This window comes from Truncatella angustata, assembly GCF_020726525.1.
Source record: "Truncatella angustata strain MPI-SDFR-AT-0073 chromosome Unknown BKA67scaffold_2, whole genome shotgun sequence".
NCBI classification, from domain to species: domain Eukaryota; kingdom Fungi; phylum Ascomycota; class Sordariomycetes; order Amphisphaeriales; family Sporocadaceae; genus Truncatella; species Truncatella angustata.
In genome coordinates, this window is record NW_025763382.1 from 7,981,560 (window position 1) to 7,997,201 (window position 15,642).

General features: G+C 48.6%; 4 protein-coding genes across 4 annotated transcripts; 2 read left to right on the forward strand and 2 right to left on the reverse strand.

Moving 5' to 3' along the window:
• The first annotated feature begins 1 nt into the window (after window position 1).
• BKA67DRAFT_689777 (major facilitator superfamily transporter) lies at window positions 2-2,308 on the forward strand. The gene is made up of 8 exons (XM_046109116.1): window positions 2-563; window positions 628-680; window positions 734-762; window positions 830-1,106; window positions 1,171-1,525; window positions 1,583-1,669; window positions 1,722-1,935; window positions 1,995-2,308. The coding sequence occupies exons 1-8, from the start codon at window positions 379-381 to the stop codon at window positions 2,250-2,252; spliced, it is 1,458 nt and encodes a 485-aa protein (XP_045962971.1). The 5' UTR covers window positions 2-378; the 3' UTR covers window positions 2,253-2,308.
• Window positions 2,309-7,142: 4,834 nt separating this feature from the next.
• BKA67DRAFT_512235 (acyl-CoA N-acyltransferase) lies at window positions 7,143-7,619 on the reverse strand (the record flags this gene model as incomplete). Its single annotated transcript, XM_046097459.1, has 1 exon — window positions 7,143-7,619. One exon carries the CDS (start codon window positions 7,617-7,619, stop codon window positions 7,143-7,145), a length of 477 nt encoding a protein of 158 aa, XP_045962972.1.
• Window positions 7,620-8,717: 1,098 nt separating this feature from the next.
• On the reverse strand, window positions 8,718-12,906 carry BKA67DRAFT_513096 (TATA-binding protein interacting; the record flags this gene model as incomplete). Its single annotated transcript, XM_046097534.1, has 3 exons — window positions 8,718-9,194; window positions 9,248-9,586; window positions 9,634-12,906. The coding sequence occupies 3 exons, from the start codon at window positions 12,904-12,906 to the stop codon at window positions 8,718-8,720; spliced, it is 4,089 nt and encodes a 1,362-aa protein (XP_045962973.1).
• A 1,213-nt stretch (window positions 12,907-14,119) lies between these two features.
• On the forward strand, window positions 14,120-15,385 carry BKA67DRAFT_220811 (uncharacterized protein). Its single transcript, XM_046095560.1, has 3 exons — window positions 14,120-14,333; window positions 14,396-14,740; window positions 14,798-15,385. The coding sequence occupies exons 2-3, from the start codon at window positions 14,613-14,615 to the stop codon at window positions 15,282-15,284; spliced, it is 615 nt and encodes a 204-aa protein (XP_045962974.1). The 5' UTR covers window positions 14,120-14,333; window positions 14,396-14,612; the 3' UTR covers window positions 15,285-15,385.
• Window positions 15,386-15,642: the final 257 nt, after the last annotated feature.

Sequence of the window (15,642 nt, forward strand, 5' to 3'; positions counted from 1 at the left end):
TGATGCCATGGTGGGGTTGGATGGCGTTCAGGATATCCTAGATATTTAGTGTGGGGTCGCCGAACCTCACGGCTTGCACTCCCGGCACATACAGACCCGAAGCACTGCTTCTGCAACGACGGAAGTCAAGGCAATTGGCCTTGCAGGGTGGGACAAACTCTGATCCGCCCCATAGCTTGCGTATGTGATATTGATGAGTCTGTTTATAGAGCAACTGCGTCATCCGATAATAAGATGGCGTCATTAATTTTCAATGGGAAATTGCGTTGAATCATAATACTTGGGTTCTCGTGAGCCACCCTTTGGTGAAGGGCCGAAGTTCCAAGTCTGCAAATCGTCGAGATTCTGAAGTTGGTCCGACTAAGACTATCTAATGCAATGGCTGTCTTACAAGCAGTTGACGGCGGTAAGGACAAGACAGCGGTGGTAACAGCGTCCGACGTGGAAAATCATGACGTTTCTTCATCTCGCCTTGAAGATCCGGCTTGTAGAAGTTCGTGGTGGAAAAGGCGATATGGTTCAGACGAGAAAGAATTGCTTTTGAAGTTGGACTTCTTCATCCTGTAAGCAACATCGCGCCGTGTCTTGTCGGGCATTATTTTTTTGGTTACTCACAACTTCTTTCAGGAGCTGGGCTTGCTTTGGCTACTTCTTGAGGCTCCTCGATACCACGAACATGAGTACGAACCTACGCTTCGACATTTGAATCAAGGCATTGACCAAAAGTGTTCAGCCAATGCCTATGTGTCGGGCATGAAGGAGGTAAGTAAGATGTCATTCGTGTCTTCATGGTGCTCGGCCAAAGTCCGAGCTGAACAAGATATGCTAGGAGTTGAACCTTTACTCTGATGAGTACAATCTTTTCTCCACGTTTTGGACAATCGGATACACAATCGGCATGATTCCCAGTCAAGTGATCACCTCATACGTTCGCCCGTCCGTCTGGATACCCGCCTGCGAGGTGATTTGGGCTGTCTTGACATTCTGTTTCGCGGCCGTCCACAATGCCAAGGCCATCTACGCGATTCGGTTCTTGATTGGTCTCGCAGAGGCGCCGTTCTACATCGGAGTGATGACGCTCCTTGGAAATTGGTATACTCCCAAAGGTGCGTCACCTATCCATCGAGGTTACCGTACGGGACTCGCAATGAATTAAAATCTCCTTTACAGAACTCGCCACTAGGGCTGGAATCTTCTACTCGGCATCCTTTGCGGCCAACATGTTTTCCGGCTATCTTCAGGCTGGCATCTACACCGGGCTCGACGGGCGGCATGGACTTGCGGGCTGGAGATGGCTCTTCATCGTTTGTGGAGTGATCAATGTTCCAGGCGCGCTTTGGGGGTTTGTGGCCGTCCCTGATAGTCCGTACAACACTCGGGTGTTCTATTTGAGTGAAAAACAGATCGAACTCGCAAAGACGCGGATGGAAAAGCTCGAACGGAAAGCGTTCAACGGAATCACCCTCCAGACATTCCGCAAGATGCTTTCCAGACCGTTTGTTTGGGTTTTTGTTATCAATTACATGTAAGCCATGGCAGAATAGTGTAGTGACCCCTGTCTGAGTAACATAATTGGGTACAGTTTCTTCTGTCTCGACACTTACGCGTTGTCCTTCTTCGCTATATACCTGAAGTCTTTGGGGACATACACCGTGCAGCAGGTCAATATGTAATTTTCGCGCTCTTGGTATGGTCCCGTGGCTTGACTAAATTATGAATAGCATTCCAACCGGCGCTTACGCGGTCGGTCTGGTCGGCACGATCATCTGGGGGATTCTCTCGGACCGCCTACATACACGCATATGGATCGCGCTAGCCATCACGGCCGTCAACTTGGTCTCAAATGCAGTGCTAGCTGCATCGCCGTCAAAGGCTGCCATCTTCTTCGGATATATCATCAATGCTGCAACATACGCATATGGTCCCGTTATTATCGTGAGTTTCACCTGTCACACTTCAACGGAGAAATGGGATCAACAACTGACATTGTATAGTCATATTTGAACGAGGTCTTTTCCTCCTTGGCTGATGAGCGTGCTTTGATCTTGGGTACAGCTCAAGCGCTTGGTGCTGCCTTCAATGCGTGGATCCCTTTGTTCATCTTTAATACTGGTACCCAAGTGCCTCTGTTTAGAGTTGGGTTCGCGACAGCCTCCGCTTGTGCTGCATCACAGGGCTTGGGGATTCTGCTGCTCGAAAAATTCGGCAAGGCCTTGGAGAAGGAACGCCGAGATGCTGAGACGGAGACTTGAAGTGCCGTGAGGCTCATCGAAATCAAACGGGGAAGAGGGCTTGCTATAGACGTGAAGATCAAAAGAGACCTAAACGCTTTAATATACTTATAATAAGTGCTTTATAAGTCTTATAGTTTACTTATATCTTAAAGTATATTATTAACCCTTAGATAAACCAGTTAATAAATTATACTTTACGCGTTGTATTACTTAACTATATATTATTCATTATTATATATACCGTGAGACTCGAAGTCCCTCGATACCTCTACGAATAAAGCTGTATGGTAAACTTTACTCAAAAACTTAGACCAGACTTGTACGCTGCGTCTGCTATAAGCCCTTTTGCCGACTACGCTACGTTTACTATAATGTGACGTTAGTTCTTACCTAACTAACGAAACCCGTAACGTTTTATAATCTGAGTGTTAAATTACTAAGCTCTTTTATAAATCTCATTAATCGCGTCACTTAAACACGACTGATATCAATTCTATGGGCAGTGCTCAGCTTTGCTCGGCCAGCCCGCAATACATCCGATTTCATTGCAATACATACTATTTCCTATTACCTCTGTGGGTCATTCCAGTACAACGTTGTGAACGTATCCATCTCGCCATCCCTTATAGATATATGCTGAGGGTTGCTGAACAGACAATTCCAGCGACCCATAATTTGGGAGGGGAGTTGATGACATGCACTGTTGCTCCCTGCACTATGGTCCTCAAGCCCTGCCCCTGGTTCTGCGAAGCCAAGGTCGTCTGGAACTCGCGATACAAGGTGACGAAAAGGTTCTACGTCCTGCTCCGGTTGTTTCTCCATCTCTGCTCTGTCTTGAATAATCACGAGGGCATTCTTAGACGATGGCAAATCATTCACTGCCTCAGCGACTAACAAGTCATCAGCCAAAGATCGAATCGCTCGTATTGTACGGCAACTCCAGCACCAACCCCTACTCATATCCTCCAAGCTCTTGACGCATATGCGCAAGTTGCTTACTCCGTGTTCGCGGATGGATAGATCGTTTGAAGTAGCGTCCATGAGGTTAATGGCTGCTGCGGTGAAAGCGCTGTGGACGGTGACGATAGGCACGAAACGCCGTAGTTGCAGTGGTTAGAAAGTAGTAGTAGATCTGTGATTGTCCAGCTCCCCATAAGACTTACCAGAGAATAGATCTCCTAATACTTTCCTAATTATCTTGCAGCCATTGAGGCAGACTCCCGACATATCTGTAAATGGGGGCTAACAACCGGTGCTGTTAGAGAGCTCTTAGAAGTTGCACGTCGTTTCGCAATCAACGGGTAATGTAGCAGAATCTGAGTGAAACGGTACTGTATACTATTCAAAATGATTAGTTTGGATCTTAGTGAACATCAGGACAGCATACTGAAGTTGATTAAAATGAGGTAGATTTGTGTCGTCGATGGAAGTCGAAAGTTGAAGGAAGCTGAGAAGTCCGAGGTAGAACGCATTCAGAGCAACATCTGCGTGCGTTATGGTGCTCTCAATCCCTTGTCGTTGAAGTTGACTGTTAGGCGCATATCTGTACAAGGTCCAATTAGCATTTCAGAGACAGGATGTGAGTTGGTGGAATCCAAACATCTTGTCCAAAGCATCTGTACCAATGCTCACGCCTCGCAGTGATTGATCCTTCTCGGAACTTGATACCCAGGGCTCAAACTCAGCTGGTGAGCTTTGGGATAATCATTAACAACCTAGGCAGAAGCTTCAACTCTTTCACTTGCTGCCATGACTTCGGCAGTGGGATTTTATTCTAGCAAACAGCTTGTACTTCCAAACATTTTCACCCCTGCCACGGAAACCATTCCTTTAGTCGTGTACGGAGGTGCCTCTGCCGTGGGAGCGTTCGCTGTACAACTCGCACAGAAGTCCAACATCCATCCTATTATCGCTTTAGCCGGCAAAGGGTGTCAACTCGTCGAAGGTCTCATCGATCCATGCAAGGGAATGTCACCAGGATGAAGGATAACGATTGTATGGCCAGCGGACCGCACCCTTCTGCCGGAAAACGTTGCAACGCCAAGTACCTTTGTTGGTACCGTTCACCAGCATGAGAATTACCTGGGGTTTGCCTACTTCTGTCAGAGCTTATCCGGTATCGGATTGCAATAGGGTATATCAGGGCTGGAATCCTCCATATATGATAGAGAGTAGGGCTCAGCGTGTCAATACTAGCACCCTAGTACTCCCTTGCAACACCAGCGTCTGACAACTTCAGAGTAATTGCACGAGAAGAAGGATGATTCAAGCCGCACACTTCCCAAGTAATACCAGAGGGACTTAAAGTGTGCAGCAGGCATTGTTGAACTCAAAGGAAGGCAGTGCCAGTGCAATAAAGTATATATTCAGGATTGAAGAGACACCAGAGCTCTAAATGGACGACAGAAGATCACCTGCGGAATGACAAGAATTGGATTTCCTAGCTACTACATAGACTGTCACTACTTTGTTTGTTAATCGAAGCATCTATCTTACTCATAGGTGAGGCGCACGCTCTGAAGACTATTATAAATCTTCTTTGCTAGTTTACTCAAGGTCTATTTGTATGGTCTTGTCTTCTTGGGTAGCATACTCTGCTCGTTAACTCCAGCAAGCAGCAAAGCGGACACAGGCGACCTTCTACATGTTTTATGTCGATTACAACGCTTTGTATGGCCTTTGTTGCATTCCAGAACAGTCATAACAATAAGCAGCTCGATCGCCGATAGCAGAGTTCTGCCCCCCACCCCACCGACGATGTCTCTCATCCAACTCCAAAATGGCGAATTGAGCTTTGCCCACAACCTGTCGACGATATCTCACCTTGTGCAATTTTTTTCACGTAGCTGAGGGCGCAATGGCGAGGAATTCGCCTGTCAAAAATGTGGTGGAAAGGAGAGGTGAAGGGAAGATGGGTTACTAGAAAATCTTGTTCTGCAAGTAATAAGCTAAGCGCGATAGTCTGGAGTACTTCTGGGTAGACACCTCCTGCATCTATTACCCGTCAGGAAGAGAGCTAAATATGACAGCACCTATCATGAGTCAGCGGCTGGTGCACAGGAGCCAGGAGACCCCAGCACGAGAAACACGAGCCGACAAGTTAACGTTATCTATCAACCGTAAACGCACCCCAGTTGAGAACGACCAGTCAGAATATATCGGAGAGGGGGAAGGAAAATTGAAAGGTACGAAGGGCAGCCAGCTGCCGAGATTAAGGAGGTGAACGTTGTTCGTGGGGGCCACCAAGTTTCGCTACCATCGGCGACCCGGATTACATCATGAGGTACGTGGACCTTGCGCCAGCGAAAGGGGCGGTTCATCCGCTACCCCATAGACAAGAGTTCGTTGTCGGTTCATCTAGGGCTGAGCGGACAGGATGCCCAGTTTTCTAAGAGCTATGGTCGTATGTGCTTGTAATTGTTGAAATCTCTGAATATATAATTGAACATCAAATGTCTAAGGATTATTTCTTGCCTGACTTTAAAAAGCGTTTCGAACCAATATCAACCATTGCGTCTACGCTAAGGTTCAATGTCCAGAAAGAGAGGGGATGCCACGAGGAATGCGTGCAAGACTCGTCCTGTACGGCTTGGGATTCAACCTTAGAGCTGCTCGATCTTGGGGCGGTACCCTCCATTTTACTCATCTCCGTAGCGGATCGTGCTTAGCCCCATTTTGCCTTTCTGTGATGCTTTCTTAGATGACTCTTTTGGGCTAGGAGACTTCTGTGGGTTAGCGACGGCGATATGAACAAGTATGAATAGCCAACGAGCAGCGTGCCAACGACCATGGTTGCTTCTGCCACCGCCCTGCCTACGCCGAGGGCACTACGTCGAGATACCGATGGCCAGATCCCAACGGTTTCCTGTTGAGATATGGGAGGGAGTTGAACAAAGGTGCAGTTCCAGAAGCAGGCGTTGACTGTGTTTTCAATCCGAAATTCAAGTTCAGCTAGATGGCTGCGAAGAATGGCGGATTAATAGCACTTGCGCAGGGTGAGAGAGCAAAGAGGAATTCATTAACGGTGAACTCGGAGGTATTTTCATTCAGCTGCTGTCACACAGGAGTTTTCGAGCTGAAGCCTATCCTCCCGAAGATGTCGGTGGCCATCGCCCTTTACTAATACGGATTCAGATAGTGTTGTCTCGATCCGAACACCAAGCTGTGCCCAGCTGCTGAGGACCAATGCGTAGAAAGTTTCATAGTCCGTTGTGGCTGTATCTCCCCAACGATTTTATTGGAGACCACTCGACCCTTTACTCATATTCTCCCGGAAATGGCATGCCATGTTGCATGCATTTCAAATCCGACTTGCACGACGTAGTTTGGATTAGAGACCTAGTCCTTATCTGGATTCGAGAACAATTGGTGCACTTATGTGCAAGATCAAGAGGTGGCCAGACTTACCAAAAGCGCCACCAAATCAATCATAGTCTTCATATTCCTATATTACTTTTGAGAGTCGATGAATCCCAGCAACACAAGGTCGAGCCTAATGGATGACTCAGCTATCTACCTAAGGCAACCCATTTAAGTAGCTTTCACGGGGTGTAGATGATAGCTTTATTCCTCGTTTGTTTCACAAACATCGTCAATAGACCTATCATTGATCATATCCGTGTTACGTGTCTATCAGGGGCAGCCATTGTTCTCTATCGTCATTGAAAAGGCCCCCCTTTTTATCTTGTAGATTGAGATTCATGATACAGCCTGCTGCGGCGTCAGGTCCTACGGCAGCATCACTATCTAGTCTTGCGCTTTCGTATAACATGATCAACGCTGAACCTAGCTCGCTCTTGATGACATCTAAAGGCTGACAGCTCTTTTCAGCCATTCAAACCATAACAAACTCCATCACAATGGTTGATCTAGCTTGGCTTGCTCCCAGCCTTTCCTGGAAGCTACAAATCAGAGATGTTTGACGTAGATGTAATCTGTCCAAGCGTAAGGCCCTTCTTTTTCGTGGATCTCGCTTTTTTTCTCATATCCAAGCTTCTGATATAGCCTATGGGCCCTCACATTATGATCAGTGGCCCGCAGCCATACATACTTGATCCCCTCTTTCCGAGCCAACTGTTCTATAGAACCAACTAGTTTTGGGCCTATACCCTGACCATGAGCCGCAGTATCGACATATACCTTCTGCATAACTGCCATTTCATGTGCTTGAGACTGTACACACGGATGATTCTGCGCTCGGTGAAGTTGCGCGATTCCCACAACTTCACCAACGCGGTTCCTTGCCACCATGTAGGTCTTGCTAGGATCCGCAAACTCCGCCGTGATAGCGTCGGCCGAATATGTTGTCTTCAAGTAGCTCTCAAGGAGGTCTTTTTGTATTGAAGTAAAAGTCGCAGCAAAAGTCTCTCTGCCCACTTTTGCCATGGCAGCCGCATCAGACTCTCTTGCCATGTCGACCGAGAATGGCGCTGCATCATGCTTCGAAATGGTCCCCGCTGTTGGCGTTATGGGTGGGGATGGGACACTTGTTATGGTAGCCATAGTATCGATGTCTTCCGCTATCATTGCGGCAGCATTGAATGTATCTGAAGTTTGGGAAGATCTCTATCATTTAGTTTGTGGAGTGTTTTGTCTTAGAGCCTACGAGCTATCGAAGGTGCGACGGAGATACGAAAGGATCGTGGAAAAATCAAAAATTGTCCTAGGTCAAATTTTGCATCAAGTACCGAACATTTTCTATCAACTTCTAATAGAGTTATTGAGCTTCCAACGCAGTGAAAATGACCTATCCTGCTCTCCGTTGGGATGATAGGACGCGCTGTATTGCATCCAGCCCTAACAAGGGTTATAGCGTGTGAGTCATCCGGAGAACGCTGGATTTATCGGCTTCGCAACCCACCCGCGCAACAGCAAGCAGAATAATCTCACGTACGAATCGCGTGCTTTGCACTGACATGGAGTTTGTACCCATCTCGAGGAAACCTTGAGAATCACGTCGCAGTCTGAAGGACTTTTGAACGTTGACTTGAGCTGCAGACATGGATTTGAAATTGCAATACAAACTCTGTTCTTTGATAATTGCCATTAATCAATTAGCTGTGAAGCCACAAACGGCTCATTGATTGAGCATGTCTCTTTTAGGACAGTAGAAAGAACATCTGCTTGGCTACCAGCTGGTTGCGGCAGTTACGGGAACGGATGCCATGACAAGGTCCTTCCCGCGCCCTTGAATTGTATACCACCGAGGAAACATCACATGCCTAGGCGAAATTAAACATGTTGTCAAACCACTGGTATAGAGTTTTTCTTTATTGGTTTATGCAGTGGCTTCCTTAGAAGAACCTCTAACCTTGTGATACTCCATGACCAGCGTGATACTCCGTGACCAGCAGTTAAGCCCGGATGGTGGTTGTGTCACGATATCACGGGTGTAATGTCGGTCAGTCCCGCCATGGCTGAGAGAAATAGTTCTCGCAACTCTTGGTATTTTCTTTCCTGTGTGTTGTAGTTCAGATTCGCAATCTATGCAAGATCCCTAACCTCATCGCGGAGCGCTTTGATGGGTCGCTCAAAGTCCCTGTTAACCCACTCCCAGTATTGCTGCCACACAGGGTTGGATACCTGCTGCTGTGACTGTTGCTGAGCCTGAGTATTGTTACCTGCATTGATACCTGGCAATGCAGTCTTTGTCTTGTCGGCCAAGAGAATGGTGACACGAAGAATGGACTTGTTGGTTTCATCTTGTCGCTCAAGTTCCTGCTTGACGGACCCCTCCTTCAGCTTGGTGCTCAGAACCTTGCGGTAGCATTCAGCGATGGTGTCCAAACGGCGAGTCGTCTCATCAGGATCGATGACAATTAGCTTGCTTAGCATCAGGTTACAAAGTGCGCGAATGTCGTTTTCGTCCTTTAAACCAGCGATGACGCGGTCGTAAAACTCCAAGGAGCTAATTCTCGAAAAAGAAGTCTCCATGAGAGCATATAAAGTCTCGTAGGCGCTCTGGGAGGTAACATATTAACACAATACTTATTTAATTCGTCAAAACGACGTACCTTTCGAACTTCAAGACCGTCATCTACCTGATGCTTGAAAGGACCCATCTGCACCTCACGAATGAGGTCTGGTTTGATGACAGACTCGGCCATAACGAACGGCACGAGTTCGCCAAGGTGTGGAAGAATGAGATCGGGTTTGTTGTGTGCAGCTGAATTGAGAGTAGTCATGGCTAAACGACGAATTTCCATGTTCTTGTCTTGGAGAACAGTAAGGAGCATATTGACGAGGACAGTCTTCAGCATGGAATCAAAAGCCTCCTCACTCTCCGGAAGAGTATATCGAACGGCCTGAATGGCCACAGCTCGATACTGAGGTTCAGAGGACTGGAATAGTTGCTATATTACGTCAATATTGAGGTTACAAAGGTGCATGGAAGATTCACCTGAAGTTTGGGGATGTAGGTCTTTGGTGAAATGATCGCCATGCTGCCAATAGCTTCGGCACAAGTAGCCTTGTTGTCTTCGTGCTGGGATGCCGCGAAAAGAAGATCCCAAATTTCTGCTTCATAACGGCTAATGTCGATTGACGAGTCTACTACTTGGCTCAAGACTTGGCGGATGGACTGAAGGAGGAGGTACTGTCGGTTTCCGGATTGCTTAGCGTTACTGAGAATGATAGGCAGGAAAACCGATACATTACCAGCACCAGCACGGCCCAGGGAGATGGCTGCAGCCAACGAAACCTTGTCAGGTTCTTCGCGGAATTGCTGCAGAAATAGGTCAGGGGAGATGGGCGACATCGTACCAAGACGCAGTCCAATCTCGGCCAAGATGTATAAAGCCAGACATTGTCTGGGATCGTCTGGTGGGTTCCTCTTACTTGCAGCGTTCAGCTCCTGAACAAAGCTGTCAACGGTGATACCAGCCTTGCCACCACTCGCCACAAACAGCGTACCGGCGATCTTTCCAACGGCCCCGTTGTCGCCAGAAACGCCAACTCCAAGAACTCCCTTCATCAACTCTTGGCCCTGGCCACCCTTTCCGACACTGATAGCAAGAGCCAACAGTGCATTTAGTGCAGACTCTGTGACGACCGATCTGAGCAGGTTGCAGATGTTTGCGATAAGGCCAGACATTAGGATGAGCTCGGGCTTTATCTCTTCAAGATGGGCGAGAACGTGTAGGGCCGGGCTCAAGAGATGGCTGTCATTAGCAGCGATAACAGGTGAGATAGCTGATACGATGCCCTCAATCGTGCTGTCCTCAAGGTTACCCTTCACAACGGGCGACATGATAAGGTGCTGCAAAGCCTGGACACTGGCACCACGAAGAGCACGGTTGGTCTTTCTAAGCTGACCGCAGAGCTCCAAGGCAACAGGCTGAACCCAAGCTGCATCAAGACTTCCAGTTGCAGTGATGTGGGCGGCAACATTGTCGATAGCACGCACGGCGTAGAGACGAGTGGTCTCATTGCGAAGGCGATCCAGGAGAAGACTGAGACCGAATTGGCGCTTGTCAGCCGGCAGCAGCGCGGCTCCCTCACCCGCAGAGGTGCGTGAAAGCAAAGTGCCAAGCGCTTGGATCGATTTTTGGCGAACCTCTGCGTCTGCGTCATTAGATGCAGCTCGTTCAACAATGATTTCGTACAGCTTGAGCAGCTCAGGCCTGTACTTCTGTGAAGTACGCAGAGCTCGTGGTGGGGTGATCGCCTTGACCATTTCCTCGGCGGTTCTGATAGCCTCACTTGAAATCTTGTAGAATCGATCTTGGACCGCCGTAACTACGCCGTCTGTGATCTTGGACAAGTAGGGTTGGAAGAGGTTGGAGGAATGGGTTCTGGCAATGTCGCTAATGAAGGCCAAAACAGTGACACGAAGAGTAGTTGGTGTAGCCGATGAAGCTCCACCCGATAGAGTGGTTGATGCAGAGCCAACACCACCGGCAGAGCCTCTGGTGACATCGATGATAGGCTGCATGACCTGGTCGAAGTAGTCGGCAAGGCCACCGTTCTGCAGGGAGATGAGGTCGTCAAGGAGCTTAACGACAGCTTGTTTGGTTGGAATCTGCTTGCCATTCAACAGCTTTGTCGAGGCCTTGACAATGTTTGGCGTTAATTGAGAGAGGTCGGCTCTAGGACCAGTAGGCGGGACCTCTTCTCTCGTTGGTGAAGTCAAGCCAGTAGCACCAAGGCCCAAGTAAGGCGCCTTATTGGTAAGGGCAAGACCGCCGCTATCTTGTCGTCGGCGCTTGCGAGATTCTGGAAGAGATGGCAGCTCGAGCTGGTCATCTGACGATGATATGGATCGAATGACACCTTCGCCGGTCTTCCTTATCAACAAAGCCATGGTCTCCACCACCTCTAGACGGACGCTCTCCTCTCGTTCCTCGAAGCGTTTAATGAGCTGGGGAGCAACCTGTGAATAAAGAGTGCCCTCGTTAAGAAGATCGGAACTGCGAGTCGAAATGAGAGTTTTGAGGGTCTTGGCGGCGGATCTTCGCACTTTCCAGCTGGCGTCATCGTCGTCATCAAAGCCTTCATCGTCTCCGAATTCATCCTCTTCATCCTCTTCACTCTCGGCGTCTGGTTCATCACCATCATCATCATCCATATCTTCGTCGTCATCAATAGCATAGTTCGGGTCGTACTTGAGATAGCGAAGACATGCGGGAATAACCTGATCTGTGTAGGGCCGCATTTGTGTGCCGCAAGAGGCGAGCAGGGCCTCGAGAGTGATTAAAGCAGCCTCTCGAACCTCGTTGAACTCAATGGCAGCCTGGTCATCGCCCTCGCCAACTGCGTCAAGTTGTGCCTGGAGCTCATCCTGGCTCAGAGCATTGATGATGAAAGGAAACAGTGTTGGAAGATGTTCGCCGAGCTGAAATGGGATAGACCGCGACAGTGATCCTAAGATTGTGATGTAGAGCTTACGCATAACAGGGCCGAGGTCCTTCTGACCGAGGGCATTGGTGACCTTTGAAACGAAAGCGCCCAAAACATCGTCCGAAAGGTATGGAGCGAGGACTGCCAGAGCAACGACAGCCCTCTTCTTGACGGGGCCTGACGAGCTTCTTCTCTCCAGGACCTTCACCACGACATCTTGGAGCTTCTCGACCTCGAGTGATTGGAGTAAGGGACCGTAGTTTAGAACGACTTCGATTAGAACATCGACGGATTCCGAGGTGAGCTTGGTCTTCTCATCTAATAGACCTTGTGTTTCGCTCTGAGAATTCCTGGTGATTCCGGAAGCAGGGATACCAAGGATTCTGGGGATAAGAACGCGGGAGATGATGTTATAAGTCTCAACGACGTCTCTTCCGGGAGCGGTACCACGAACAGGCTTGGGCAAGGCGGCAATGGCATTTCGTAGAGCGAGGGAGGGGAGTGAGTTGTCAACTGAGTTCTTGATCTTGAGGGCAGTGAGCTTCTCGAGAGTGGATCCTATCACACTGACGGGAACGTGTGCAACCAAAGGACCAATGCACCGAAGTGCCATATTCTGAACCTCGCCATTCTGATCGTCGAGAGTCTTGATTACAGCATCGACGACTTGTGCAGCTGTGCTGAAGTTGCTGTGCAAGATGTCGATTCTGTTGCCGTTTAGGATCTTGAGGAGATCATCGAGGGACATGTATCGAAGGTCGGGGTCGGGATCAGTCAGCTTTGCGATTAGCTGGTGGAAGGTGTTGATGGTGGGATTCGGGCCCGACGACGCCATGATGGACGGTTACTGGTGTTGTGATTGCCACGACACAAACACGAACCGGTCGTTTTGGGGATTTATGGTTATGGGTGGTTCAGCGTGGGCATAAGTTTGTGGTGCTGCCCAGCTTTAAAATATGTGATCTGGCGGGTAGAGGACTGTCAGTGAATGGGAATGAAAACAGTAATGTGTAGTTGAGATTTGGATCTGGGAGGGCAATGATACGAATGGGTGCCCGCACCAGCTACGGGGGTGTATTCTGTACAGGCAGCAGAGCACAAGTGCACGGCATCAAAGCACCGAGACTTGTTTGTACCTACCTGAGTATGTATGCCCTGATAAGAAACCTTGAAGAATACCGGATTCTTGCTGCCAGAGGTTCAAAATATGCTCAAAGAAAACGGCAGGCGAACAACTACTAGAATTAAGAAAATCACCTTCTGATGTAGTTTCACGCCTTAAAGTGAGTGAATTGGAGATTCGCTGGTGCTGCATGGTGGGGTCAAGCTTCAATCGCAATCGTACATAGTTAACTTGCACCTGCACCTCACCGGGTAGTTGCACTATCGGACTTAAGCGCTGATGGCGGGGTTCGATGTTTATGTTGCAATTGACACACCTGGCTTCTAGAAAGCCATTGGGTCTGGCAGCAGAAAATGCTTATGTACTGCCGGTGCACCACATTTAGTGCATGCTTCAAGTGTACAGGTAATTATTAGCACCTGGTATTCATTGAATTACCTAAAATAGTTACTTATGTACATCATTTGCAGCTCCTTCAACACCTTGCCAGCCCAAACTTGTGTGGGTGAAACATCTCATCTGCCACGGTCAACAGGCTGCTTTATTACTTCCCTGTAGAGAAATATTACCGATTATGTACGCTTACACTCTGCACATGCCAGCGTCCAACATTAGGTCAAGTAACAGAGATATACATACTGTAGGTAACATTTCCCGTTCTCACTACCCGTTTGCCAACTCCTTGATTTGCTGTCTATTTCCAAGGAAGGAAAACAAGATCGAGGGATACTACCATTGTTATGCCTTGCCACGCGAAATGTTTTTTCTGACGCCCCATACATGCATATTTGCGTTCTCGAATGTTGGCAATGCTTCATATGATTTCATGTGATTTCATAGTTGTGCTCGGCCTTGGCTCATCCGCTACGGCTGAGATCGGACTACGCTTAGGTTAGAAGCTTCTGGAGCCATGGCAGGACCCCCTTGATACTATTATTATATACTTGTACTACGCAGCTCCATGAGCGATGCCTTTCACCGTTAGCTTCTGGTACCTGATCGCTGTAAAATCGGAGATGCAGGGCTGCAGACTGGCAATTGGTGACGTCGATTAGTGGTCATACTGAACTTTTGGAGCTCTCCCCAGCTTTGATCGCCCCACATCAGCTCATACATACGCTATGGGAGTGTATACATACGTAAGTATGCTGGTCCTGAGCAGGGTTTGTTACGTCTATCTTGACGCTGAATAACACGCCAGCCACCAACATCCGTGCATAGATCTTGACCAACCTCATTTCTCGACTAACTTTCTTCCCATTGACCATCTTATGGGGAGACACGAAGCACTCTTGTGTGTGGATTAGTACCAAATCGACTTCATTTGCCCACTTACAAAGTCGGCAGCACATACTACTTCTTCTTGAACACGCATTCCTATCCGTGACTAGACTCTACCACACACCACACACGACATCATGCCATCCAGACTCTTCATGCGCTCTGCTGTTCGAGCTGCGTCACGACAGGCTCAGTCCGCACGTCTTGGCGCGAGACGCGGTTACGCCAGCCAACATGGTGCCTCCAAGTCCAGCGACATGCCTTGGTAAGTCTTCATCTGATCCTGTATCGACTCCTTTTCATGTTCGCCGAAGAATCTTAGGCTTGGATTGCTCGGTCATCAAACCGTGGCATGCCGCCGTGCTGACTACCAATCCCCCTCGTGCCCTTTTTGTAATTTGATGCATGACTCACACGCTGCAAGGCTCATCGCTTCTGTCGGTATCACTATTCCCGGAGTTGCCTACCTTCTCTCCAGCGGCCCAGTGAAGGCCGAGACACACGGCGCATCCGCCCGCGAATCCAAGGGGGAGTCTCCGTCAACAAATGATGATCCCGGCCAGACCTCGCTCCAGACTTCAGGTGGCGACAACAGTGGCGCAACCCCCAACAAAGCTCCCATGAAGGGCGACAACAAAGAGACAGCTCAACCCGGTCAAGACGTTCCTCCACCTTCGTCTGACAACACATCCATGTCTGAGAATTTTGACGAGAAGAAAGAGAAGCACGAGGACTACAAGGAGACAGTATGCGACTCCAACACATGCGGCGCATTGCAACTCTTGATGGGAATGACTGAACTGACATGACAACAGGTGGAGAAGCGAGATACCAAGGTCGCAACAAGCTCTTCGGATATGCCCAGCAAGAAGACCAGCAGCGAGCACCCCAGAGAGGATCCACAAAAGGGTGAGGGAGAGGCCAAGCAAAAGGGTGGTTCCTCGAACGAGTAAGGAGTCAACTATCGGTCTTTTGGCAACACGAGCAACGTCGAACATGTTTGGAACAAATCAATACATCCAACTCGACAGATCTCCCGGCAAGCGACTGTAGCATAGACGTAGGGAAGGTAGTGGATATTTGCATGAAGCTGTTGCTGTTTCTGTTTCTGTGATGGGTGTCCGCAAGAGCTTTGTTGGCTTCGCCCTGTGTTGATCAAGATGTATA